This window comes from Myotis myotis, unplaced genomic scaffold (genome assembly GCF_014108235.1).
Source record: "Myotis myotis isolate mMyoMyo1 unplaced genomic scaffold, mMyoMyo1.p scaffold_m19_p_2, whole genome shotgun sequence".
NCBI classification, from domain to species: domain Eukaryota; kingdom Metazoa; phylum Chordata; class Mammalia; order Chiroptera; family Vespertilionidae; genus Myotis; species Myotis myotis.
In genome coordinates, this window is record NW_023416324.1 from 25,750,828 (window position 1) to 25,777,094 (window position 26,267).

Below are 26,267 nucleotides of genomic sequence, written 5' to 3' on the forward strand. Positions count from 1 at the left end.
GGCTGGGAAGGGGTTTGCTCAAAATTACACAGCAGGTCACCGTCCTGACCATCCCCAGGTTCTTCCATCAGATGTCCCTCAAGCATGGGGTGCCATCCTAATGCTCACAATTCGGGATGTGCCCAGGTGAAGGAACCCCACCCTCCACCCTCCCTTTCTGGAGTGGAGCCCCTGCCCATCCTGCCCAGGCAGTGGAGGCCCAGCCCCAATCCATGAGAAATTAAGCCCAACAACTCACATCCTGGTTTGTACCCAAGTTGTGGGCTTTTATTTACAGAAAGGCCTGTATGGACCTAGGGGAGGGAGGATGGGAGACGGTGATGCCAGAAAGAAGGGGGGGGGGGTGTTTAAATACTCAGGAGGGAGGCAGGGAGGAATGAGTAGGGATGGCTTAAGGATGGCCACCTGTCGGCAGTCACCCAGGAAGCCCAGGGGGTAAAATGGGTCAGGAACCAGCGGAGACCTCAGTTCACCTGCCCCAGGGACAAGATGGCCAGCGGAGGATGGCGCAAATTAAGGAGATGCTTGTTTTGGTAACATCTGAATTATGCTCCAGGAAGGGAAGCCACCCCATCCTCTGTGGAGCTTGGACTCTCCAGGGACACTTGCCCTGTCCTTTGGCCTCACCTTTTCACTCCAATGCCCTCCCCTTCCCTCATGTTTTAGAATTTTCTTTTCCTCAAGACTCCTTCCTGGGTCCCAGAGAGAGGTCCTAGGAAGGCTCGTTTCCTGGGCTGAGGGATGGGTTGCATGTCTATCCAGAGGGGACCTATTCCTTCCCCCCGGGATGCCTGCTGGACTCTGTCCTGGCCTGCTGCTCATGGGCCCTTGATGGATCCAGGCTCTGTGAGGCGTGCAGAGGCGTAGGCTGAGGCTCCAAGGCAGGCTGCAGGCTCACAGAAACCTGGCAGCCCCACAGGGCCTGGCAGGCCAGGCCGGCCTGCCTCTCCCGGGGCTCCTGGGGACCCTCGGTCTCCATCTTTGCCATTGATTGCCTGGCCAGGCCGGCCAGGGAGTCCTGTGAATGGGAGAAGGTCAAGACATCAGGGCTTGCTCCTGTCTTGGCTCTAGAACTGGTCATTTTTCAGATAGGAATGAAGCCAAGGACACCACACGAAGAAGGGGCTCTGCCCCAGACACATAGGTTGAGAGAGTCACATGTGCCTGTCCATTAATCCCAGCCCCCAAACAGTGACTCTCAGGAGCACATGCCCTTCCTTTCCCTCCATGAAGTAGATTTTGGTACAACCCAGGAAGTCCTCAGCTGTCCAGTTCCCAGCCAGACCCCAGCTGGAGGCTCCTGGGTGCGCCAATGGGATGCAAGAGCTGGGGTTTGGCACCGAGTTGGCTGAGCATGAGTCCTCCCCAGAAGAGACCAGTTGTCTGTGTGTCACTAATCCCAGAGCTGAGGGATAGAACTGCTGCTGGGCAGGGCCAAGGTCTTACCTGGGATCCCTGGGGGCCCAGGCATCCCGGGGTGCCCACGTCCCATGTCCCCCCGGTCACCCTTCTCTCCTCGTTTTCCTGCAGAGAAAGATGGGGCCTGAGTTCAGAATTGGAAAATGTTTTTTCTACTTGGTTGCAATTTAACTTATATGTCGCACACAGCAATCATTCCTGTTTTGTCCTAGTTTACAATAGAGGATAGCCGGAAATGACTGCAGAGCTGGTTAAATACAGGAAGTCCGAAGGATGGAAGACTACAGGGCAGGGCAAAAGTGGGTCTACAGTTATTCATATGGAAAATAATACAATAGGCCTAACCAGTTTGGCTCAGTGGATAGAGCGTCGGCCTGTGGACTGAAGGGTCCCAGGTTCGATTCCCATCAAGGGCATGTACCCTGGTTGCGGGCACATCGCCAGTAGGGGGTGTGCAGGAGGCGGCTGATTGATGTTTCTCTCGAATCGATGTTTCTAACTCTCTATCCCTCTCCCTTCCTCTCTGTAAAAAATCAATAAAATATATTTTAAAAAATAATAAATAAAAGAGTTCAAATGGAAACCCAGCAGATGGGGGGGGAAATAATACAGTAAGTAATAATACAAGAATAAACTCTGTTTCATGTACTCACAACTGTAAACCTACTTTTGCCCCACCCTATATACAGCTGATAAAATTCATTAGAGGACAGCTGACATTTACTGTGTGCCAAGCCCTGAACTAAGAGTTCTGTGTATACCAACTCTGAATGCAATCCTCAGAGCAACACTGGGAGGTTCTTGCCGTTTTACAGATGCTAACTCTAAGGAATCTGTAAAATGGCAAGATTAACAGGTAACTTGTCCAAGAGCCACAACGAGCAAGTGGCAGAGTCTGGACACACACCCATCTGGGGATTCTTGAGCTTGTCTGCTTCACTCTTTTGTTAATCTGCCTCCCTACTTTTAGATACATGGAAAGATGTTTATCGGGTACCACTAAGTAAATTTAAAACAGAAAACAATCCCCCAAAAACCCAAATTATAAAGTCGTACATTTGCTTCTATCAATTTGCTACTGAGAAAGAAAAAAGAAAAGGCGGCTGAACAACGAGCCTGCCAAACTGGGCCCACCTCGGCCAAACCCCATCCCCAGGCCCCCCCACCACAGAGCAGCACTCACCCTTGGGCCCTGTGTTGCCAATCTGACCCACGGCTCCCACGATGCCAGGAACGCCCCGAGGGCCAGGATGCCCATGAGGTCCCTGTTTGCCTGGGTAACCAGGAGGCCCAGGGGGTCCTGGGAGACCCATCATGCCGGTTGCACCCAGGGCTTCCCTCTTGGCACTCACAGCCACCTCTGCCAGTTGCTCTGGAAGGAGGGAGGGAGATGAGAGGTCTGACATGGATGCTGCTCCGAAAAACAGGAAGGCAGAGCATCCCGACCCTGGCCGCTGGGTGTGCAGACAGGAAAGGGGGCGGTTAACTTCCCCCTCCCCCGGCCATTCTGCTGAGGTCCAGCCAGGGCAGGAAGGTCTCAAGCTCCCAGTCCTTGGAGGCGGAGCTGTTATGAGCGCCCAGGACTTCAACGCCGAGGCCAGGCCACTTGGAGGGGGGATGCCCTGACAGGGCCTGTGCGGAGGGGTTGCCGGCTCCTCCCATCACCTTGCAGCATCTTCAGCACCACGTCCACGATGTGCTGGTCGCTGGCATCTCGGCCCTGCACAGAGAAGGCCTTTCAGGAAGAAGCCCCGGCTGCTCCCTGCTCCCGGTTTCTCGCCAGCAGCATTTTCAGCATCTGATTGAACCCCTCCTGCTCCACCCACGCCATCCTCTGACTGGGGGCCTGGGACCAGCCTCGGGGACCTCAGCTTCCTCGAGCAGCCCCAGCCCTTGGGACTACGCAGCACTCCCGAGAGATTTCCCACCGGGACTCCCGGGGCCACTCACCGCCACGCCCTGTCTCCCGGGCAGCCCGGGCACGCCGCGGTTTCCAGCCAGTCCTCGGGGGCCGGGGAGTCCGGGGTAGCCTTGCACCCCGGGGGCGCCCGCATCCCCGCTGGGGCCGCGGTAGCCGGGTTCTCCGCGGACGCCTTGCTGCGGGGCAGGGTGGGTGCAGAGGCGGGTGAGAGGGCGCACGCGGAGAGGGAGGGGCGGGCCTGGGCGCGGAGGTCCGGGCAGCGCCGCGGGGTGCGGAGGGGGGAGGAGGGAGAGGAGGACTCACCTGTCCCTTGGGCCCCGGCTCGCCAGACTCGCCCTGCAGGCACAAGGAAGCCCTGTCACCAGGTCGGGGGCCCGGGGCACCCGCCGCTCGCCCGGCCGCCCCCGCGCAGCCCGCTCACCTTCTCGCCTTTCTCGCCGGGGAGGCCGGCCACTCCCGGGTCGCCCTGCAGATGGAGAAGCAGGAGTCTGAGCTGCGGCTGTGACGCCACCACCCCGCCCCCAACCCCCGGACGCGGGGGCGCCCCCCAAGCCCCAGAAGAGGGGGCGCTGGTACTCACCACTCCGCCGCGGGGCCCGGTCTTCCCTGGGGAGCCCTGGAGAAAGCGGGGCGTCGGGGCTCCGTGAGCTCTCCTCTCCAGGGAGGGCGGGTCCCTTCTCCCTGGCTCCCGGCCACTCCCTGCCTCTGCCACCCCCTCGCCCCCCAGGACCCCCTGGGGCCCAGAGGGAGTCATTTCCCCCGAAGGTTGGGAAGCTCGGGAGGAATGTGAGCTCTCGTCCTCCACCCCGTGTCTCCGGGCTCTTTCCCAGGGTTTTTCCAGGGCCATTTGGTACCTTGTCTCCCTTGATGCCGGGCAGGCCTTGCGGTCCTGGAATTCCCGAAGGCCCCTGCTCCCCCTTGGGGCCCTGAGACGAGAAGAAACCAGAAGGTCAAGCAAATGAGGTGCCCAGGCGTGCTCCCCACTGCCCATCCAAGCCGCCTCTCGCTTACCTGCCGTCCTTGAGGGCCTGGCTGCCCCACGGGCCCCCTCTCACCCTGGTCACCCTGGAAGAGAAACAAAGGGTCACACCCAGGCTATCCGCACTGGCAGCCTCGCCCTGCGGACTCCAGGCCAGACCCTGCATGGCCAGGGTGCCCTCCATTTCTACTGTCACCAGCATGGACGTCCTTGGCCCCACTTCACAGACCAACATACTGAGGCCCAGCCGGGAAGCCTCACTCAGGGTGGACAGGACTGCGCATGTGCCGGGCCATTTCGAGGACCCAGATCCTGCATCCAGCAGAGCCAGCAGCTGCAAAGGCCCCCGGGAGGGGCGCTGTGCCAGGCACTTACCTTCTGCCCCATGATGCCCTGGGGACCGATTTCTCCTCGAGGCCCGGGCTCTCCCTGGGGGACAGAGAAATTGGAGTTAAGCAGGCCTGGTGGTCCCTCCCCTTCACACCTGGCTAAAGCCCATTCCTGAGTCACAGCTAATTCGCTTCTTCAGGGAAGCTTTTCCTACGCCCTGTTCTTCTCTTCTGGTCTCTGTACTTTTCCTTCATAGGACTCAACACAATTGTAGTTAGTTATCATGTGTTCATTTATTTAATGTCCGTCTCTTCTGCTAACAAACCGTAAGCTCCGTGTGAATAGGAGACTGTGTATCTCAGCATTTAGCACAGTTGCAGGTATTTGGTGAATGCTTATGGAATGAGTGAGTGAATGAATGAATGAATGATTCTGAGCCCTTTATCCCTACTGCCTGGTACAGAGAGGAGAGGGAGCTTCCCTAGGATAGTGGGGCAGTGGCAGGGCCCTGGCTGGCACCCAGGGCACCTCCATGTCAAGGGTTCACTCCATAGTCTCACCCAGACCCCATAAGCTGAGTGCAGGGTCTTCAGGCCTGGGGATGGGGGACAAAGCAAGAGCCCTTGTGTCAAAGGAGAGGGCACTTACCTCCTTCCCAGGGGGACCAGAGACTCCAGGGAGGCCCTGCTGGCCTGGCTCACCCTGCAGAAAAACACAGTTTAAGGTCGGTCTGGTTGGCCCAGTCGGGCCCTTGGTCTGGGAGAAGCCCAATGAACCCTAAACAGACTCTGGAACCCAATAAGCTGTGGAAGGGAGAGGGTGTTCTTGGTCAGATCCTCTGGACTCCACTGATTTCCCTGTTTGTCTCTCCCTTGGATTCAGAGCCATGCCATCTGTCTCCGCTGAGCTGAGCTGAGGTGTGGGGAGTGGCGGGAGGTGGCAGGAGGGAAGTGCTTAGGCCCAAGGGATTTGTGTACAGGCTGAATTGCTGAGCCTGGGGTGAGGCCTGAGCCTTGCAGTCTTTAGGACAAGCCCTGGTCCCTTGCCCCTAGGCTCCCTCCCTCAGATGAAGCCATTCTGCTGCCAGCTTGGGGCCACTTCACCTTGTCTCCTGGGCCTCCTTTGGTCCCGGGCTGGCCTGGCACACCCTGTAGAAAAAAGTGACATCAGAGCCCAGCTGGTGTGGCTTAGTGGTTGAGCATCGACCCAGGAACCAAGACGTTGCCAGTTCGATTTGGGCACATGCCTGGGTTTCAGGCTCAATCCCCAGGATGGGGCGTGCAGGAGGCAGCCAATCAATGATTCTCTTTCATCATTGATGTTTCTATCTCTCCCTCTCTCTTCCTCTTTCTGAAATTTATATATATTTTTTAAAGAAAAGCCAAGGCAGTGTTGAGAAGTGGTTGAAGAGGCAGGAAATGGTCCGATTATGTGGTCCTTGAAGGCTGAGATGAGCTGGGAGGACAAGGATGGTAGCTCTCTGTTCCTGTTTCCCTGCCACTTAGTGTACCTTGGTACTCAACAAGTACTTCTTGACTGAGCATGGAATGACCTTCCAGAGGCACTGAGGGCCATGGAAGGTGCTGCATCAGGGAAGGGTCAGATTCCACTTAGCCATGATGGAGGATTGGAATAGCCACAGAGAAGGCTGGAGCCATCGCCCAAATGATGAGGCCTAAGCCAGGCCAGAGGCCACAGGGTGGTGATGAGGTCCAGGCTGGGTGCGGACAAGGACTAGAGCAAGAGCCCGGGCATGTAGATTTGCCACCATGGGAGGTGGGCAACAGAGCGCTTGGTCTTTCTGAGGAGGAGAAACAGCTTGCAGTGGGCGGCCGCCATGGCTCCATCATACTCACCGCTGGGCCCTGGTGGCCTGGGTTTCCTGGCCGCCCCGCCAGTCCTGCACTGCCCTGGGAGAGAGACAGCCAGAGGCACAAATGAGAGCTACCCCCAGAGGGCCCATGGCTTCCACCAGAATGTAGGCAGGGAAACTGAGGCCCAGGGGCAACAAGGGATGTGTCGATGACACACCTGAGAGTCCCAGGCTCATAGGCCTCCAAGATCCCAGTGATGGGACTCAGGCCTGAGCTGGGAGCCTAAGCTGGGAGGGGCCCTGACCCTTGCCCCAATCCCACCAGCAGTCCCCACTCCTACCTTCATGCCAGGTGTGCCTGGGGTCCCGTCCTTGCCGTCGATGCCTGGGGGACCCTGCTCAGGGGAGAGTTGAAGGTAGACTCACAATGGGGAGATGCCTGGGGTCAGGCCTCCCACCCATGTCGCTCTGTGACAGCTGCAGTGTGCAGGGAGGAAGTGATCTGGTCATCGCGTGAAGCCCCATCAGTCAACTGGGGGAAGGGAATGGACGTGGGAATGGGACTTCGGGGATGGACCACACTCCCTCCCTGTATGGGTGACAAGTGTCCTAGATTGCTGCAAGCTTCCCATGATCTCTCCTACAGCATTTACAGCTGAAAACACTAAGGCACAGAAAGGGGGCGTTTCCCGAGGTGGCAGAGCCAGTGGGCCAGCAACAGAGTTCAGTCTAGAGTCCCTGGGGGCTTGGGCAGAGCTGACTGGAACCTGCCCTCTGTCTGGGTGACCACTTACAGCTGCTCCCTTTGGGCCTGTTATTCCCTGGGGTCCTCGAACACCTTGGCTTCCCTGCAAAGTAGACAGAGATGAGGTCACCTTTAGGGCACTGAAGTCCTACCTGGTGGTTCCCAGAGGGGAACAGCTGAGAACAGTGGCCTCTGCATCCCAGGGTCCCTGAGGCACAGGCCACGCTGGGCAGGGGCTGGAGCAGAAGGGCCTGGGAGTGCCCTTTCGGCTCTGGACCCAGCAGGAGGGAGTGGAGGGCAATCCAAGCAGAAGGGGCTGGGCTGGGGTTGGGAAGGAGCCAGCACTCGCTGAGGCCCAGCGGGACTCTGGGCTCCACTGTGCACCACGGCAACCAAATGCGACGTGTGGGCTTTGTTTGGGTCTTAATTTGAACAAGAATCCTGAAGAGACATTTTTGACGTAATTGGGAAAAATTGAACACAGGCTGGTTATTTGATGATGTTTAGGAATATTTGATAATTTTTTTGGCATGGTAATGATACCGTGATTTTGTGAGAAAAAGTGCTTATTTTTAAGAGATATACACAGAAGTACTAGTATTTAGGGGTGAAATGACATGATGTTAAGGACTTGCTTGAAAATATCAGCGTGAAACAATAACAAAGTGAAGGAAGGAAGGATGACGCGAATTTGGCAAAATGTTAATTTGGGGAGATAGGTTATATGGGGGTTCACTATATCATTCTCTACTTTTGTGTATCTTTCAAAACTTGCATAATAAAAACTAAAAAAGAACAGTTAGTTTTACTCTCTTCAATTTTTCTGTAAACTCAAAACTGCTAAGAGAAATAAAGTCTATTAATTAAAAATAAATAAAGAGTTAAGTGAACTGGCATCTGGACCAAATCCCATTAGCCCCATGGCTGATTTGCTGGAATTTAATTGTCTGGCCCCTGTGACCATAGGACTGAATCTCCTGGCTTCTCCCAAAATCTGAATTTGATCAGGAACGGGCTGGGCTTCAAGGAGTGGGGGCTGGCAGAGCTGACTGGGCTCTGGGCACAAACTCTCCTTCCCATACCAGACACTCCCATGCAGACACCAAGAGTCTCACACACACACACACACACACACACACACACACACACCCCCAGCCTTAGGTGGAGCTGAGCCCTGCCCAGTGCTCCCAGGAGCCCTAACTGGACCAGAGGAGTGGAGGACTCACCACGTCGCCTTTCTCGCCAGCTCGGCCTGGTGGCCCTCGAGGACCTTCCTCACCCTGGCAAGAAGGACAAACGGGAATCCGAGTTAACGGGCTCAGCTGGAGCAGCACCCCCTGTGTCCCCAGGAACTCCAGCCTGGAGATGTGCGGGGAGGTGAGCAGGAGCAGACTTACCGGAGACCCAGCGGTGCCAACAGAGCCCACCATGCCTTTGTACCCACGAGGACCCTGGGCAGAGGAAGGAGGTGCGGGTCAGTCCTAGACCCCAGAGGCCAGAGGGCTGTCGGGGCAGCTCTTGCAGGATACCCGCAGACTCACTCACCGTCTCTCCTTTGGGCCCCGCCATGCCTGGGTAGCCCCTGGCACCCTGGGGACCCTGTCAGGAGAGAAGAATGACAGTGATGGCAGTTGCAAGGCCCGCTTCATGGTTCCTTCTCTGACCCCCAGTCCAGACTTCACAATGCTCCTCTGTGTCCCTGTCTCATAGGAGGGACTGAGGCTCAGAGCCAGGGACACATGCACCAGAATCACTCAAAGAGACAGTGGCACAACCTGGGCCTCAGCCCAGCCCGTGACCGCTTTGGTTCCGTCCCCCAACTTCCGACAGTCAGCTTTAGCCTCCCTCTCCCATGGGCACAGGCGTCTCTTCTACAGGTTAGAGGCTGGAGCAGGGGCATGACCCCACTAAGGTCTCCTAGGACAAGGGGAGGAGGCCCAGGGGAAGTGTTCCTTACCGGTGGTCCAGGGATGCCTTGCTCTCCGGAAGCACCTACATCTCCTTTGGGACCCTAAGGGGCAGGATTGAATGATCAGACAGGTGGGCAGGTGGAGAGACACGTATTCAGGCAACCAAAGATAGCATCCCTTCCCAATCCCACACGACAGGTGGGGAAATGGAGGCCCAGCAAGAAGGGACTTGTCCAGGGACACACTGACCTAGAACATGGGCCTCCTGCTTCCCAGCTCAAGACTCTGTCCCCAGAGACCACAGAGGAAGGAAAAGGGGCGGGGAGGAGGACGAAGTGGGGTCCTCTCCACAAGTCTCTCCCATGGCTCTCTGCCCTCACTTACCGGCTTCCCAAGGCGGCCGGGATCTCCCAGAACCCCGCGTTTCCCAGGATGCCCCTAAAGGAAAAGAGGCAGCTCAGTGTGAGGTCCCCACCTGACCACTGGCTCTGCCCTCCCCAGACCAAGGCCAGGAGCTCACCTTCACTCCCTGCAGCCCCTGGGGGCCTTTCACACCCGCTGGACAGTTGGTTGGACACTGGAAAGAAAATCCCGCAGGGCTCTGTGGTCACAGGCCTGCCTCAGGCCAGCTAGGCAGTACTTCCCCATCTTGCCAACTCCCAAACCCTCCTCCCACCCCATCTGGCTGAGCCACTCTGTAAAGCCCCTCCCCAAATCCCACTGTCCTGTCTCCAGACCCATCCTATCTCCACCACTGCCCATCTCCAGGTGACCAGCCCCAAAACGCATTAGCCTTGCCCCACGACCACCTCTCACCAGGAAATCCGCGCTGCCTTCCAGGCCCTGGATGGTTCCGGGGCGGCCCTGAGAGGAGATGTGTGACCATGAAATCTGACTCCAAACCTACCCCATCCCAGGCATGCTTCAAGTACCCTTCTCCCTCCTCGGCTACACACTGCCATGTGGGAGGTCTGAGGACACTTACCGGTTTCCCAGGGGGTCCCGGGGGCCCTGATGGTCCCTCTGGTCCAGAATCCCCCTGGAAGCAATAGAGGCCCAAATCATACCCCTGTGCAGCCTCCCCTCCAGTCACCTCCTGCAATCTGGGCTCTTGGGGAGATCAAGGCCTGACTGGTAAGGGATGGCCCCAGCCCTTGGTCTCCCTGAAAGGCCTACCACAGGGTGGGCTCAGCAGGAGGGGTTTCTGCCCCAGACCTGGAGGAGCTCCCTGGTGGCCAGAAGCAGGCCCAGGAACTTCTGGAGAAACACCTAGCTTGCACGCTTGGAGGCAGAGCGCAGGGGGCAGAGTCAGTAGAGGGGTGGCTGGGGCTCACCTTGGGGCCGGTGATTCCAATCTCACCAGGGAGGCCAACAGGTCCAGGTGGGCCCTAGGAACAGAGACATCACTGGCCAGGATGCCTCAGAGGGTTAGCCCATCCCAGGGGCAAAGGTAAGGACAGGTGCCAGAGACTGACAAGGGAGGGCTTTAAGGACCAGAGAATCCCACAGCCAGTGGATAGGCCGGGAGTGGGCTGGCTCAGAGTTCTCTGGCAAGTCTGCCCATTCCTGACATGAGAGCATGCTGGCCCCTGCCCATGATGGCCAGTTCCCTAGAAGCCCTTCTGTATCATCATTCCCTCGGAGTCTCAGGGACCCTGCCCCTCCCCTGAGGACTTACAGGAGGTCCAGCGAAGCCAGGGCCCTAGAACAGAAGGAAAGGAGATTGGGTTGATGGCCCCTTCTTCAAATCTCTCCCCCGCCCCCAGTCCGCACAGGGTCATCAAAGCCTCTGCAGGTTATACTCACCGGCAGGCCAGGCGGACCTGGGAGCCCGGGCTGGCCCTGCAAGAGCAATGGGAGAGGCTCAGAGGCTGGGGTCTCCTGGGTCCCTGCCCCTCTCTACTGCAGCCCTTCCCAAACTCTGGCTCTCCATTGCCCATGCTGAGTCCCCAGCAGGCCCTTACCTTGACTCCAGGGATGCCAACAGGGCCAGGTTCCCCCTTGGCTCCAGTGAGACCCTGAAGAAAGAAGGTAGATCAGTGAGGGGCAGGGCGGGTACAGAGGTCTCTCTTGGGTGGGCCCAGACTGCATTTCACCCAACTCCTTAAAGGCCTAGGAGCCTCAACACCTCACTTTTCTTTCCTCGGTTCCCACAGTAACCCTAGGAGGTGGGCAGGCAGAAGGGTTATCTTTCTTTTGAAAGATGAGAAACCAAATCTCAAAGATCCATTAGCCTGGGCCTCCTGCCTCCCAATTTAGGATCTAGAAGACTTAGATGAAAATCTGGAATGGTCATTGTCTTTTTTAAAAATATATATTTTTATTGATTTCAGAGAGAAATCAATAAGGGAGAGATGAGAGAGAATTATTGATCAGCTGCCTCCTGCACGCCTCACACTGGGGATCGAGTCTGCAACCCAGGCGTGTGCCCTGACTGGGAATCGAACCATGATCTCCTGGTTCATAGGTTGACACTCAACCACTGAGCCATGCTGGCCGGGCTGGAATGGTCATGTTCTTGATGTCTGCCCTTGGCAATTTTTCCTGAGCCTTAATTTTTCATCTGCAAAATGGATTAATAATCCTGCTTACCTCTGAAGGTGGGTGTGTGAGAATTGATGTGGAAGGCCATGTGCTTTGTAACCTTTGCAAGGTGTTGGTGAGCTGGAGGAGCCCCGGTGGCTGGGCACAGCTCTGATGGGGGCCTCCTGAGCCAGCAAGGCCAACCAACTCACGGGGGGCCTCTTCCCCCTCCCATCTTTCAGTGACTGACCCAAGTGTATTCCCCAACCAGATGAATATCCCAGTGGCCCTGGCCGTGTCCCGGAGCCAGTGACCTTGGGGCCCCTGGGAACTCTGTGGGATCAGCCACATAATGCTCCTCTCCTGAGCTGCACTGGGGCTTCGAGGGGGTCGGGTGGGGAAGGGAAGAGAGGAGGAGCGGACGGGTGTGCAGGACAGCTCTGCGCAGAGTATTCAGCCTGACACTTGGAAGCCAGAAATGTGACACTGAATCCTGGCTGCTGCAGACAACGGAGCCCCTCTCCATCTGCCCATGAGTCAGTGCTCCTGGGCTGGGGGTGCGGTTCCAGTGAGGTCACACGTCACATGGAGGGGACGGGCTCATAGCTGTAGAGTCTCATCGTGCTGCTCCATCTGAACACAACGTCAGGGAAGACGCCAGAACCAGGCCACTCACGTCAATCCCCGGCTTCCCATCCGGCCCGTCGGGCCCCGCTTTGCCAGGCTCTCCCTTAGGTCCCTTGAAAACAGAGGTGAAGCAAATACTAGCAAGAGGAGGGCAAGAACCACAAGAGTCAGAGATCAAAGGAGAAAAGGCACTCACCGGAGGGCCAGCTTTCCCAGGGGGCCCCTTGTCACCCTGCAAGAGACAAGTTGGTGAGGCAGCAGGCTCTGGCTCATGCTGCCCAGTGGGCACACACAGACCCCGGCTGCTGGGTCCCCCTGCCTTTCTCCTCACCCTCTCCTCCTGTCCTGGATCCCCTCAGCCTTGCACTTTTTAGGAAAATAGCTCCATCTCTCTCTCTCTCTCTCTCTCTCTCTCTCTCTCTCTCTCTCTCTCTCAATAAATAAATAAATAAAAAATCATAGGTTGATTGAGACCATCCCCAGACAGGCAGGAGAAGGTGATATCAACATGGCTGTAGACACGCCAATGCTGGCGAGGTGCTGGTTATGAGACTTGCAAATGGAGTCGTGGGCTCCAAATTACCTTGGAGAGCTGGTTGGTGCCTCTTGGATTTGGGCAAGTGTGGGAAGAAACTTTCAGAAAAACGCGAAGGGGAGGTGAGTGAAGTAAAGAGACGGGTGGGGTACGGGGGCCTCTGAAGGGGCAGATTCAAACTTCCCAAGGCAGGAAGGAACTCCTTTCCCTGGTGACAAAGGACCCTTGGTGGAGGACAGGCAGGGCCTGGAGTCAGACTCAGCCCCAGAGCGGCCTCCAGGCATCTCAGCCGGCAGCAGCCAGAGAACTGGCAGGGACCCAGCTCCCTGTGTTTGGGGGTGGGGGCACCAGGCTGAATAGACGTCTGTCCAGATGGGTAAACATGGAGCTAACCTCCTGCCGGAGCCTGCTGAATGAGGGCTTTAACCCTCACCATGCTGGGGAGATCAGGAAGCAAGCCCAGCTGGTTCTAAATCGGGGAAGAAATGCAAAAGGAAGAGACAGGAGTCTGGCCCCAGCTGGTCAGCGGTCTGGCCATAGCTTCTAAACTATCCCGAAGAAGCACGCAGAGTGCCAGTGGGCAGGGCCCAAGGGTTAAGGCGTCTCCCACCTTCAAAAGGAGGGAAAGGCGGGGAAGGGGATAAGGAATCTCTGTGAGCTGTGGTGGGTGGACAGCACTGCAGCTCCTTGTCTGTGGGCAGCTATAACGGGCTCTGCATCTCCCTGCTGGGTTGAGGTTTTTGCAGGACAAACAGGTTCCTTGTGGGGCGGGCGGTGCCGCCTACTGGCAACAGAGGGCACTGCATCTCCAGGAACCCCTCCACCCGCGCCCCGCTCCCCGCGCTCACAATGTCTCCCTTTGTCCGCAGCCTCCCTCCCTCCGCTTCGGTCCCAGTTTTAGAGACTCACGTCGATGCCGTCCGATCCTGGCATTCCCGGCGGCCCCGGGGGGCCCGGGGGACCTCGCTCTCCTGGCGGACCTCTCTGAAAACACACACAGGGTGTGCGAGCTCAGACAGCGCAGGAAGCAGGGCATCCCAGGGCTGCACCTCCCCCAGGAAAGAATTCCGCGGGAGCAGCCAGCTCCCGTGCGCTGAGAGCCTGGGGTGCGCCAGGCACCGTGTCCCGTTGCATGCGTATCTTAGAGGATGCTCGGGCAGTGGGGCGGATACTAGTGTGCAGTTCTGCAAACAGGCTCAGAGGTTAAGAAGAACCACAGGGAGTAAGAGGTGGCGCCAGGATTCCGCTGTGGCACGTCGTCCTTGCGAGGTCTGGTGAGGACAGACGGCAATGCTGGTGGCTCAGATAAGGCACAGACAGTACAATGAAGGGTTGTGGTATTATTATTATTTTTATTTGACCAACAGGAATGGATGCTGAGTAGGCGCCCTCTCCCTTTCCCCTGGCGAGGGTAAAACCCGAGTGGAAAGTAGGAGAGGCTGGGGGCGGGGGGAGGAGAGAACAAGCCCCCCCCCCCACACTCCAGCTCCCCTCCACCAACACCGCCCCTCCAACCTCCTGGGGTGGCCGTCTGGTGGGGCCAGCCCCGACCCAGGCCGGGCTCCGCGCTGCCAGGTGCCCGCCCGCGCCTTCCCGACGCTGGAGCCCCGCAGGGGAGCTTCGAGCCACACCGGGCACCAGTGGGCGTCCCTTTAGACCCCGGGCCCCCAGATGCCCTCGGAAGTCGCGGGGCGGGCGAGAGCAGCGTCTGGCTGGAGCCGGCGCCCCCTGGGAAGCGGCGGGGGCTGCGGCTCCCGAGCCCCGTGAATGGGCACCATTGTCTCCCCGCCACCTGGGCTCGCCGGGCTGCCAGGACCCAGCGCCAGCTCCTGCTGCACGCTGCTGTCCCCGACAGGGCTGAGCATCTCGGGACAGGGTCCCTCCGGCTCCCCGGCTCATGCACCCCCGTTCACCGTGCGGGATGCACCCTGTGCACTCACCTACCGAGGGGACTGGCGTCTGGGGACGGCCGGGACGGGCTGGGGAGTGTCGCGAGAGGGGGGAGGGAGGCCCTGGACGTCGCACCCCAGACCCCGCACCCCGGACCTGCGCCGGGTGGCCGTGGGACTTACGATCTGCGCTAGGGCGAGCCCGAGCACCTGGAGCAGGACGAGGAGGCTGCGGGGGGCGGCCGCGGCGGCCATGGCGGCGGCGGGCGGAGGAGGAAAGGGCCGGGTCCACGCCGCACCGACGGCTGAGGCTCCGCGCGGCGCTGGCGGCTCTGGGACGCAGCGGGCCCGGCCCCCTGAATATGCGGCGGGGCGGGGCGGGGGCCTGCGGTCTGTCACCTGAGAGGACCGGGGGAGGGACGCCCAGGCCCTCCGCCCCGCTCCGCCCCGCTCCGTCCAGCCGCCAGCGCCCACCCTCCGTCCCGCCCGGCCTTCCCTCCCGCAGCCCGACTCTGTAATCCGAGGAGCGGCGCAGTGCGTGGTCCTCTTTCTGGACGAGGAGGCAGAGGGCGGTCCAGGCGCCCCTCCAGCCTGACCTCCAGGGCCCAGCACCTTCCCGCTGACCCGCCGCGCCCACGCCCATCACTGGCCCACGTCCTCAGCCGCTGCTGCCGGAGAGCCCGGGCCAGTCCCTCTCCAGGCGGAGGGGCCTCAGGCCTCTCAGCCGGTCTGCCCAGCCCCCTTACACACACAAGCAGGCCTCTTCCACATGAAAATGTCCCGAAGCGAAGCCTTCCTGGGTCAGCCAGCCTGTGAGCACCCCATCTGCCTCCTCCCCCTTGCTCGCTGCTAACTCTTTATTGGAGTTGTCTGCCACCCACCCCCAACTTCCCCCTCTCCCTCTCCCCTCCCTGCTTCTGCCTCCGCTGGGAGTCCAGCCTTTGGCCATTCTGTCCTGAAGTCTTCCCTGTCCAGGCTTCCACACCCGGCCCCTCTTCTATTGCCTTCTCTCCCCTCCAGCTCCCTTAAGCACCTGCGTCTCTAGGATTGGGCCTTCTCCCTCACTAGGCTGATCTCCCTCCTGTTCATGGAAACAGCCACCACCTCCTATACCAGTTTCCAAAACCTACCTGTCCAGCATGGCCTCTCTCCAGAGTCCATTCCCTTCCCCTCCCCTCCCCTCCCCTCCCCTCCCCTTCCCTTCCCTTCCCTTCCCTTTCATTCACTTACGCAATGTTGGCAAAGTGCTCGGGAATCCTACTCTGTTACTAACTGTAAGTATAACCACAAGCACTTAAAACTATTGGAAGTCTCAGTTTCCTCATCTGTAAAAGGGAATAATGGAGCATTGGTAAAGATTAGATGAGATTCTGCATGTGGAATGCTTAACCTAGCACCAGCACCTAGTAGGTGCTTGTTATTTTAGCTGTCACTGTGATTTGCTGAGGACCCTCTGTTTACCAGGCTTGCATCCCGTGTGGGGAAGATGACCACAAGCAGATCGGCCAAAACAATCCAGGAGAATATCCTCTAGAACCTAGGAAAGTCCAATGCCGGGGGCATGTTGGCAAAGGTCCCTGGGTTTTGAGGGTGTTGCTGGAGCTGAGCTCAGGAAAATGGGCTGGAGAGAATTTCATTGATCTGAGTTAGTAGGAAGTAAGATGATGGGAGGAGGTGGGAGAGGGATGATGGGCATTGCTTGGGATGGATGGGGTAATATGTGTAAAGGATTTCTAAGAACTAGGATGTCCAAAATTGTTGGGGTTTTTTATTTTTTTTATTTTTATTTTTATTTTTATTGATTTCAGAGAGGAAGGGAGGGGGAGAGAGAGATAGAAACATCAATGATGAGAGGGAATCATTGGTCGGCTGTCTCCTGCACGCCCCCTAGTGGGGATGAACCCACAACTTCAGGAATCAAATCTGGGACCCATCAGTCCACAGGCGGAAGCTCTATCCAGTGAGCCAAACCAGCTAGGGCTGTTGGTTTCGTGTTATTCATTTCTTCATCTCTTTGTGGGCTAAACACACAAAGGCCTTGTGTGAGTAAGTTTCCTTTTTTGTGTGTGGGTGTTACAGAAAACCGGAGAAGAACCAAGCAACGCTTAGAGAGATGGAGTTACATTTATTATTATTACGCGTGGGCCCAGAGGAAAATGTCTCTCAAATTCTGGGCCAAATCACACAGGAAATTTCCTGTATTTATACCATTTTACCCTCTTTGTCTCCCAAATATGGGTTTTCCCGGTCCCCTTTGCAAGTTCTTAAAGAGCCCCTATGTGCTGGGGCTTTTAGACCTCAACCAAAGACTTGGCCTGGTACCAGCACTGATAACTTCGTCTGGGGAAGGTTTAATGGCCTCTCTGAAATGGGAGTAGTCTTATTTTCCTTATTATTTAAGCCAGCAAGCATTTACAGAAGCCAACTAGTAGGGTTAAAATTTCAAACAGCAGCTTATATAGAAGATGGATGCTTCATGGGAACTATGGAACGGGGATGAGCTTCACATCTGGACAACACACATTAGTATATCAGTTGTCTATTGCAGCCCAGCAAGTCACTTAAGAATGTAGTGGCTTAAAATGACAATGTCTTGGATCAGGAATTCAGGAATGGCTCTGCTGATTCTTTCTAACTCAGGGATCTGTTAGGAGGGTGCAGGCAGAGGCGGCTGGGGTTGGCATCATAGAAGACTTCTTCACCCACATGCCTGGTGCCTGTACGGGAAGCCTCCACTAGGTGGGGCTGGAACAGCTGGAATTTCCTGGGCAGCTCCCGGCCTCTCCTTTGGGTCTTTGTGGGCTTTCCAGGGAGTCTCATCAGCATGGTAGCTGAACTTCTCACATAGCAGATCAGAGACAGGGAGAACACCAGACAGAAACAGAAGTGCCTCTTAGGGCCTAGTCTCCGAAGTCACACAGCATCAGTTGTCACCACTTTCTTTTGGTCCAGGCAATTACAGAAGTCTGCCTAGGCTCAAAGGGAGGGAACAGAGAGCTCACCTCTTGATGGACAAGCATCAATATGACGTTTCAAGAAGAGCTTGGAGGATGGGACATATATTGGTGCAGCTCTCTTTGGAAAATACAGCCTATCCCACTTGGGCCTATACCCTGAATTGATTCAGTGGAAGTTGAAGCTCAAAGCCAAAGTTGACTAAGAGAAATGTTAGGGAAAGCTTTGGGACCACAAGAAGTAGACTACAGGTTCCAGTCAATTGCATACAGCTCTTAGGGAGCAGGGAGACCTGAATAAATAGTCATCTATCCACATTCCGGGATAGGAAGACTCAATGTTGCAAAAATGTGAACTTAATCTATAAATTCCATGCGATCCCAATCAAAATCAATGCAGTTTTCATGAAACTTGACAAGCTGATTCTAAAGAGAATCTAGGAGAAAAACAGCATGAAAATAGACAACAAATGTTGGAGAAGAAGAAAAAAGAGCCCTAGCAGTTTGGCTCAGTGGATAGAGCATTGGTCTGTGGACTGAAGGGTCTCCGGTTCAGTTCAGTTCCCTGACCCTGGTTGGGGTTGGTGCAGGAGGCAACCAATCGATGTGTCTCTCTCACATCAATGTTTCCCTCTGTCCCTCCCTCTCCCCTCCACTCTCTCTAAAAATAAATGGAAAAATATCCTCAGGTGAGGATTAACAAACAAACAAACAAACAAAAAACAAAAAAGAGAGAGGGAGAGAAAGGTCTTTCCCTTTGAGAGATCAAAACATGGTACAAAACCCCCACCCCACCCCCCAAAAAAAACACACAACAACATAGTACAAAACGAATTATTCAAATAGGTGTTTTACCAGCTCAGGAACAGATTTTAAAAAAAGAGAGACAGATAAGAAACACACACATTTTTCAGATATATTTAATCTATGATAAAAGTCTATATATTTCATTTATGATAAAGGTTAAATTTAAGGTAAATGAGGAAGGGATAGACCAGTTAATGAATGTTGAGGCACCTGTGTATATATTCAGAAAAATTAAAGTTAGATTTCTACATCAGCGTACAAAACATGTGTCTCTGGACAAATGCATTATGGACCCAAATGTAAAAATAACAAACTGCAAAAATCTAAAAGAAAATTTTTAAAAATAATTTTGTGGTAAAGAAAACTTACCTGAGCAATACACAAAACCATGAAAAAATGTTTAAACTTGACTTCATAATACTTTGTTTAATCCTCACCCGAGGACATTTTTCCATTGATTTTTAGAGAGAGTGGAAGAGAGGAGGAGAATCAGAGAGACAGACACATCAGTGTGAGAGACACACACATTGTGTGCTTCCTGCATGCCCCCTACTGGGCATTGAGCCCGAAACCCATGCATGTGCTCCAACCAGGAATCTAACCATTACCTTCTGGTTCATGGGTCTACACTCAACCTCTGAGCTACACCGGCCGGGCTCTGCTCTTGTCTTTCCACACAACATGCTAATTCCTCTGCAAGAACAAGTCTGAAAATGTGGGCCCACGAAGCCAGGTCCTGGACCAGAGAGAAGACTGACACCACACCCTACACATCCTACCTCTCCTGAAGAATGCGCAGAGCCTGGGAGCATCCTCCCTTCAGCCTAGAACAAAAACGTAGCGGGGGAGAGAAAAGTCCCTTCTATTTCCTTCTCATTCAAGTTAATTCAAAACTTATTTTCTTTCTTCCAATAAAAGTTTAAATCTTAGTCATAGAGATATTTCATGTTTAAGCTGAGACTGAGTCTGCCTGATTCATCGCTGTGCTCCCAAACTGCAGATGTCCACAGATTTCTGCGTGACCAAGTGACAAGTCACTGAATCAACCCCTAACATGCATGGGATCTGCAGGCTGACACTTCCCTCAGCCTCCTCCCTACCACGCCCTCTCTCTCACGGGCAGGTTCGCAGGGTCTAGTTCAGAGGGATAGACTCAGAGCTCTTACAGCTATGTGTCAGGCTTGTAGTGTGAGGAAATCTTTAAACAACATCATCATAAAAAGAGTAGCCAGGAGCTATTGTTATTAACAATAACATTTATCATCCCTATATGTATATCATTAAATTATATTTATAATAATACTTATTGAGCACTTGCAACATAACAGACATTGTAGTTGTGTGTTGCGTGCATTTTGTCAAGTCCTCACAGCAGGTTGATGTGATGCTGGTCGTGTGATTATTTCCTCCAAGCCTGAGGCTTAGGGAATAAAACAGTTTTCATTCCTGTTCTTCCTGTATTGATTACATATTTCCACTGTTTCTGACTCATGGTAGTACCAGTAATGTGCATTTCCTTCCTTTTCCACTAAGACCACACATAATATTGTGCAGTTTGGGCTCTGCACAAAAATGGATAGCAGAGCCGGCCACCAGCTTGCCACAGCTGTTGTTTTGCTGGTCCTATTCCGTTTAGAGAATTCTTAGAATCTTGTTTGACTTGAGTGCTGGGCCACTCCAGTATACAATCCTCAGACCTCTATTCTCTAACCTTCCAATCTGCTAATTCTTTCTCCCTAACTCTGATAGGAAGGAGGGGTGGACGTGAGGGCAAGTAGAAAAGGCAGCCCACCTGTTTTCTTCGTTTTCCCACCAAGTCCTCTGTTCCTGGTCAGCAGTAAATCAGGCTTTCTGGGGCTCTGGCGCCGCCTAGTGGTCATCGTCTGCAGCACACGATGAGAACAAATTGAATAAAAGCCCCTTTCTCATGGAACTCCTCCGGAGATGAAATGGGGAGAAAAGACCAAAAGCTCTGTGGGAACTCAACGAGGGAGATATCATGGCTTCTGGGGAATTGGAACTTATAATTTCAGCCATTATATTCAGCTACACTTGGACCCTGATTCTACCACATACTAGTTGTGTGACCCTGGGCAAGTCACTTCATCTCTTTGAGCATGCCTCTTGATGTCCATGAAGTGCCCAGCAAGCTTTGAACATTTTAGGTAGAAGGAACTTTGTAAGCAAAGGCAGGGGGCAGGGAAAATGTTCAGAACACAGGGCAGGTGACATGCTTCCTCTTCCTCTGGGAAGAGGGTTAGTCCCATGGAGCAAGGTCGGGGGGGGGGGGGGCATGAACCTCTTAACCATAGCACAGTGAGAGGAGCTGGAACCCCTTCTTGGAATCAGCTGCTCATTCTAGGTTGAGCCCCAGTCTTTTTTTTTTTTTTTAATATATTTTATTGATTTTTTACAGAGAGGAAGGGAGAGGGATAGAGAGCTAGAAGCATCGATGAGAGAGAAACATCGATCGGCTGCCTCCTGCACACGCCCCACTGGGGATGTGCCCGCAACCAAGGTACATGCCCCTGACCGGAATCGAACCTGGGACCCTTGCATCCGTAGGCCGATGCTCTATCCACTGAGCCAAACCGGTTAGGGCCGAGCCCCAGTCTTAAGCAGGTCTGCCTACCTGGACTCTGGCTGCCCTCACAGGCCTGGGCAGAAAAGCCAACCAGCCCGCTTCCTTCCCAAGTAGAGCAGAGCTCTTCCAAACTCATCTGACTGGCCAGTCCTGATCCTGGTTCCACCTGGCCCCTACGTGTTCCATCTGATTCTTGCCCAGTTCTGAGGTAACACTGGTAAACTATGCTGGCTTCCACGAGCTATTTTCTCCTGATTTCCTTCTAGCTGTTTCTCCTCATGTTCCTCTGTGGGTTTCTTTCATCTGCCCAAGCTTCTCACTCCAAAGGGTCCTATCCTGTCCTTGTCTTTTTATTACCCATGTTCTTCCTAACCCACTCCACTGACTTTGACTATCACCTAGATGTTTTCCCCAGAGCTTCAAACCCACTCTCCAACTGCCTCTGTGGGATGGTCCACAGGCACCACACACTCGATATGTCCAAAATGAAATGATCTGCTTGCCTCCAAACCCGTTCTTCCTGTGTTGATTACATAGCCAATGGTTCCATCCTTTGCCCTAGTGCATAAGCAAAAAAAAATGTGGTTGTCAGCTTTGACTCTTCCCTCCCTCTCCTCCCCCAGAAGTATTATCACCATGTTCCAGTCACTATGCCTTATATATGTTTATCTAATCCACCCGCCTCTCTCCATCCCGCTGTGACTCGGACACCATCGTCTTTTGCTTGGATTATTACAACTGCCTCTGGACTTGACTCTTTGCCTCAGTTTTACCCCTTGCTTGTCTCTTGTGTACCCTTCTGGATGCTCTCCAGGAGAGCCCGTTTCTTAGCCTTTTCCACCTTCTAGAATCTAGAGGCTTCCCACATTTCTTGGTTCATGACCCCCTTCTTTCATTTTCAAAGCCAGAAAAGTTACATCTCTCTGACCACTCTTCCATCATCACATCTCTCTCTGCTTCTCTCCTATTTTCCTCTTCCACCTTTAAAGACCCTTGTGATTGCATTAGACCCATAATCCAGGATAAAAATCTCCATCTCAAAATCCTTAATTGTATCTACAAAGACCCACTTGCCATGTAATATAATAGATTCACAGGTTCGGAGGACTAGAAGATGGACATCCTTGGGGGACTATTATTCTGCCTACCACAGTCCTTTCTCTGACCCCACCCCCAATATTTGTGTCTGTCCTGCATTCAAAATACATTTGCCTCATTTCAAAAAGTCCCAGCCCATTCAAGTATTAACTGAAAGTCCAAAATCTTATCTAAATCCCACCAGCTCAGCCTGGCCAGTGTGGCTCAGTGTTTGAGCATCAACCTATAAACCAGGAGGTCACGGTTCGATTCCGGGTCACGGCATATGCTCAGATTGTGGGCTCAATCCCCAGTAGGGGGCTTGCAGGAGGCAGCCGAATCAATGATTCTCTCTCATCATTGATGTTTCTATCTCTCTCCTCTCTCTCCCTCTTCTTTCCTCTCTGAAATCAATAAAACTATATTTTAAAAAAAGAATTATAAACTTATTTTTACCTCTGCTAGCAGAAGGGCTGAAACCAAAATGGCATCAGGGGGGCAGCGATACTTATGTCTCTTGTAAGTAAAGTTTAGTCACAATAAGTGGTCAGACCAGGTACAGGTGGGGGCCAGGTGTAGGCAATCCACTAGAAACTGGATGAGGCAGTTTCCTGGAAACTGAAGGCTGTTAATCATGAAACCTATAAGGAGAATAACAGGAAAATCGCCGGGAAGGGGCAAGAGCCCCAAGCAGGGCATAATGGAGCACAGGAATGTATCTAACAATGATATGAGGACTATATTACGATAATTTATGTCAGGAGATTAGCATAGTGCCTGGCACAAAGTAAGTGCTCAGTAAATGTTGATTGCTGTGTATGAATGATAAACTCAACCACATAAAGGTTTAAGAGAAATCTGGCTCTGCACAAAGACAACAAGCTTGTGGGGGGAGGGGGCGGGGGGATGTTGGTGGCAGCTCAGTTGTGGATTTCACATTACTTACCTGGGGGTGGGATCGCGGTGGGAAAGGGGACAGGGAGGGGTGGAGTATGTGCCTTTAAGATGAGAGAAATGGGGACCAGGAAACTTACAAAATCAATCGATCTGAACCAGGCCCGGTAGTTCTGTGGGTTAGAGCGTCATTCAGATACGCTGAGGTTGCGGTCCGATCCCCAGTCAGGACACAAACATGAACGCCTAGATAAGTGGAACCAGGTTCTAAAAATGGTGAACCGCTGGGTGAAGGATCCCACAGCATCCACTGCACCAACCTTCAATATCTGGTGGAGGAGATCATTCAGATCGAATCTATGAGCCCAAGTATTGGAAAGAGGAGTGCTTTGGTCTGACGGCTGAACTTGTAGTCGATAAAGCCATGGAGTTAAAGTTTGTGGGTGGCGTCTACGGTGGCAACATAAAGCCAACTCCCTTTCCGTGTTTGACCTTGAAGTTGCTGCACATTCAACCAGAGAAGGATATCATTGTTGAGTTTATAAAAAATGAAGACCTCAAGTGCATTCGCATGTCGGGAGCACTTTACATGAGGCTGACAGGCACTGCAATAGATTGCTACGAGTTCATGGAGCCTCTGTACAATGGCTACAGAAAAATCAAGAGCCAGAACCGAAATGGGGATTTTGAGCTGATGCATGTAGACGAATTCATTGATGAACTACTGCGCTGAGAGAGTCTATGTGACATCATTCTGCCCCGGCTACAGAAACGCTATGTTGCTAGAGGAAGCTGAGCAATTGGAGCCTCGGGTTAGCGCTCTAGGAGAGGACATGGATGATGTCCAGTCCAGTGAAGAGGATGAGAACTTGCAGGGGGTAGTACCATCACCTGATCACCGCTGGAGAAGCCAGCTACGGAGACTAGGCCCGTTGCCCACACTGCGCTACAGGAGTAGGAGTGGGTCTCCCAGAAGGCGGAGTAGGTCTCCCAAGAGGAGGAGCCCTTCCCCGCCTCCGAGAGAGGCATCAGAGCAGGAGTCCAAGACCTCACAGATCCCCTTAGTCACAGACACAGGGTACACTCAAAATCTCCAAAAACATCTAAGAAGAACCACAAGAAGAGCCAGAGGAAACGCACAATGAACTCAGATTAGGTTTAGTCCAAATGGCCTGCAGATATGAAGTCATCTCTCTATGTGGAAGGGTTAAGATCTACTCCTGAGGCAGCTATGAGAATATTTTAGTGTTTTTTAAAAAAATATATTTTTATTTGATTTCAGAGAGAAAGAGAGAGGGAGAGAGAGATAGAAACATCAATGATGAGAGAGAATCATTGATTGGCTGCCGCACACTGGAGATTGAGCCTGCAACCCGGGCATGAGCCCTGACGGGGAATCAAACCGTGCCCTCCCGGTTCATAGGTCAAAGCTCAACCACTGAACCATGCCGGCTAGGCAAGGGGTGTTTTTTTACTTTTTGACATAAAGAATCTCTAGATATTTTCTTATTAAATGAAAGAGGTGCTGGGGGTGGGGGGAGTTCATTGCTGTTTCTCTTTTCTTTCAAAGGGAGTCTTTCTGCCTGGGTCCATTCATTCCCTTCCAAGGGCATGCTAGGGGCGTGTCCACTCCTCCCTCCGCCCCACCCAAGCTCCGCCCCTCACGTCTGCCCGGATTGGTTACTCAGAGGCGAAGCCCCGGGAAGAGCCCAGTACCAAGTGGTGGGGGCGTGGCGCATGCGCGGGCTGGGCAGGGTGGAAGTGAAGAGGAAGAGCTGCCGGAAGTAGACGGCAGAGGTGGTGGCGGAGCGGCCGGCAGCTGCCTGGGAAACGGGGGCCCGGGACGCTTGGCTCGCAGACAGGCAGGCCAGGCAGTCGTTTCTGTGCCCGGCACCCGGGAGGCCCGAGAGCCCCCTTTGCATGGGCCGAGGGCCCCTGGTCCGGCAGCTTTCTCTGCCTTCCTAAGCCCGCCAGGGGCGCAGCGCCGAGGGGCTGCAGAGTGGGGGGCGGGCGCGGCTGACCCGAGGAGGGGCGCGGGGCAGTGGAGAGAGTCCTGCCCCGCTCAGGAAGTGACCCTGGGCGGGGGACGGGGAGTCCTCACCTCCGGACCGAGGCAAAGGTTTCTGGGGGTGAAGAGGGCGCATCGCCCTCTGCCCCCGCCGGCACCCTGGCCATGACGGGCAAGTCAGTGAAGGACGTGGATCGGTACCAGGCGGTCCTGGCCAACCTGCTGCTGGAGGAGGATAACAAGTTTTGTGCGGACTGCCAGTCTAAAGGTAGCGTGTCTCCCCCCGACCCCCACCCCGGCGGGCGGAGGTCCTCCAGCGTCCGCGCCGCGCCTGGGAGGTGGTTGTGTGGGGAGGGGTTCCTGGAGCTTCGGCCGCCCCAGTCATCCTGAACGGTAACCTCGTGGTCCTCTTGCTGCTGGCCTGCTAGGGGCTCTGCAGCGCCGAGAGGTTGCGAGGGCGAGTGTGCGTGTGTGTTGCAGGGGGGGCGGGGGGGGAGGCGAGGGCAGGGGGGTGATGATGGCGGTGGGGGAGTGGCGTGGTGTGTGCGGGTGAGGGTGTCTATATTTCAGGGCTTTGAATGAGTTCTGGGCTGTCATTCCAGAGGCAGCCCAGAGCTTACAGCCTTCCACTTGCAAAGCTGGGGATGAACTGCAGTTTGTGTGACTGTGACAGCGAGGAGAGGGGGAGGGAGGGAGGGAGAGGAGAAAAGTGAGGTGGTGATGGGGAGGAAAAGTGCTTAGTTGATTTTTTAAAGGTGATGATTGTTGCTGCCGGCCATTTGGTGAGCAGTGCCTTCTGTCGTTTTACCGACTTGCTGGGATCTGACAGTGCTGAGGTGGCTTTCTTCCTGGATATGTGCAGTGGGAAACTGCTTTCTGCAGTGACACAGTGCGGGTTTCTAGACAGCCTAGCCCTGGCTCCGGAGTGCGTTTGAGGCCTAATGTGTATGTGGTGGCAGAAGCTAGCGGATTGTGGCCTTAGTTTAGGATCCGTATAATCGCTGGAGAGAAGGAAGCAAGGGATGCATTGAATTTGTTGCTTCCATGGTGGTATTACCCTTCTAAAGGTGAAATATGGTCATTATAAATTGGCACAGTCATTTAGTCTTTGTTTTCTGTGTCCTCAAAGATTCGTGGTTTGATCCAATTAAAAATCAATGTGATAGGAAAGCATGGTTATTAGTGAAATGTTTGCACTTGAAATTTACAGATACAAGTGTCTATAAATATTTTGTTTCCTTGTTATCTTTCT

General features: G+C 54.3%; 2 protein-coding genes and 1 pseudogene across 5 annotated transcripts in view; 2 read left to right on the top strand and 1 right to left on the bottom strand.

The window, feature by feature from the left end:
• Positions 1-247: 247 nt before the first annotated feature.
• COL9A2 (collagen type IX alpha 2 chain) lies at positions 248-15,460 on the bottom strand. The gene is made up of 32 exons (XM_036352364.1): positions 14,875-15,460; positions 13,712-13,786; positions 12,464-12,499; positions 12,317-12,379; positions 11,082-11,135; positions 10,924-10,959; positions 10,796-10,819; positions 10,452-10,505; positions 10,103-10,156; positions 9,934-9,981; positions 9,638-9,694; positions 9,502-9,555; positions 9,165-9,218; positions 8,753-8,806; positions 8,605-8,658; positions 8,434-8,487; positions 7,257-7,310; positions 6,804-6,857; positions 6,506-6,559; positions 5,753-5,797; positions 5,298-5,351; positions 4,695-4,748; positions 4,352-4,405; positions 4,195-4,266; positions 3,921-3,956; positions 3,762-3,806; positions 3,644-3,676; positions 3,370-3,516; positions 3,085-3,139; positions 2,603-2,791; positions 1,447-1,524; positions 248-1,018 (listed from the first exon to the last, which is right to left on the bottom strand). The coding sequence occupies exons 1-32, from the start codon at positions 14,944-14,946 to the stop codon at positions 819-821; spliced, it is 2,067 nt and encodes a 688-aa protein (XP_036208257.1). The 5' UTR covers positions 14,947-15,460; the 3' UTR covers positions 248-818.
• Positions 15,461-23,280: 7,820 nt separating this feature from the next.
• LOC118675098 lies at positions 23,281-24,163 on the top strand (annotated as a pseudogene).
• A 617-nt stretch (positions 24,164-24,780) lies between these two features.
• Positions 24,781-26,267, top strand: part of SMAP2 (small ArfGAP2) — a 44,397-nt gene continuing 42,910 nt past the window's right edge. For all 4 annotated transcript variants that reach the window (XM_036347939.1, XM_036347936.1, XM_036347938.1 and 1 more), the window contains exon 1: positions 24,781-25,283. Coding sequence is in view for 1 of the 4 variants with exons in the window: in XM_036347935.1 (XP_036203828.1) it covers positions 25,181-25,283 (103 nt within the window). In the remaining 3 variants the exon portion in view is untranslated. The remainder of the gene's footprint in view (positions 25,284-26,267) is intronic.

Bases quoted from the DNA above. Each gene is read 5' to 3' on its own strand.
- COL9A2 (XM_036352364.1), bottom strand. From the start codon at position 14,946: ATGGCCGCCGCGGCCGCCCCCCGCAGCCTCCTCGTCCTGCTCCAGGTG. The intron at 8,807-9,164 runs GTAAGGAACACT...CTCTCCTGACAG, and splicing joins AAGGCATCCCTGGACCACCG to GGTCCCCAGGGTGCCAGGGG. The intron at 5,352-5,752 runs GTGAAGTGGCCC...GTTTTTCTGCAG, and splicing joins AAGGAGGCCCAGGAGACAAG to GGTGAGCCAGGCCAGCAGGG.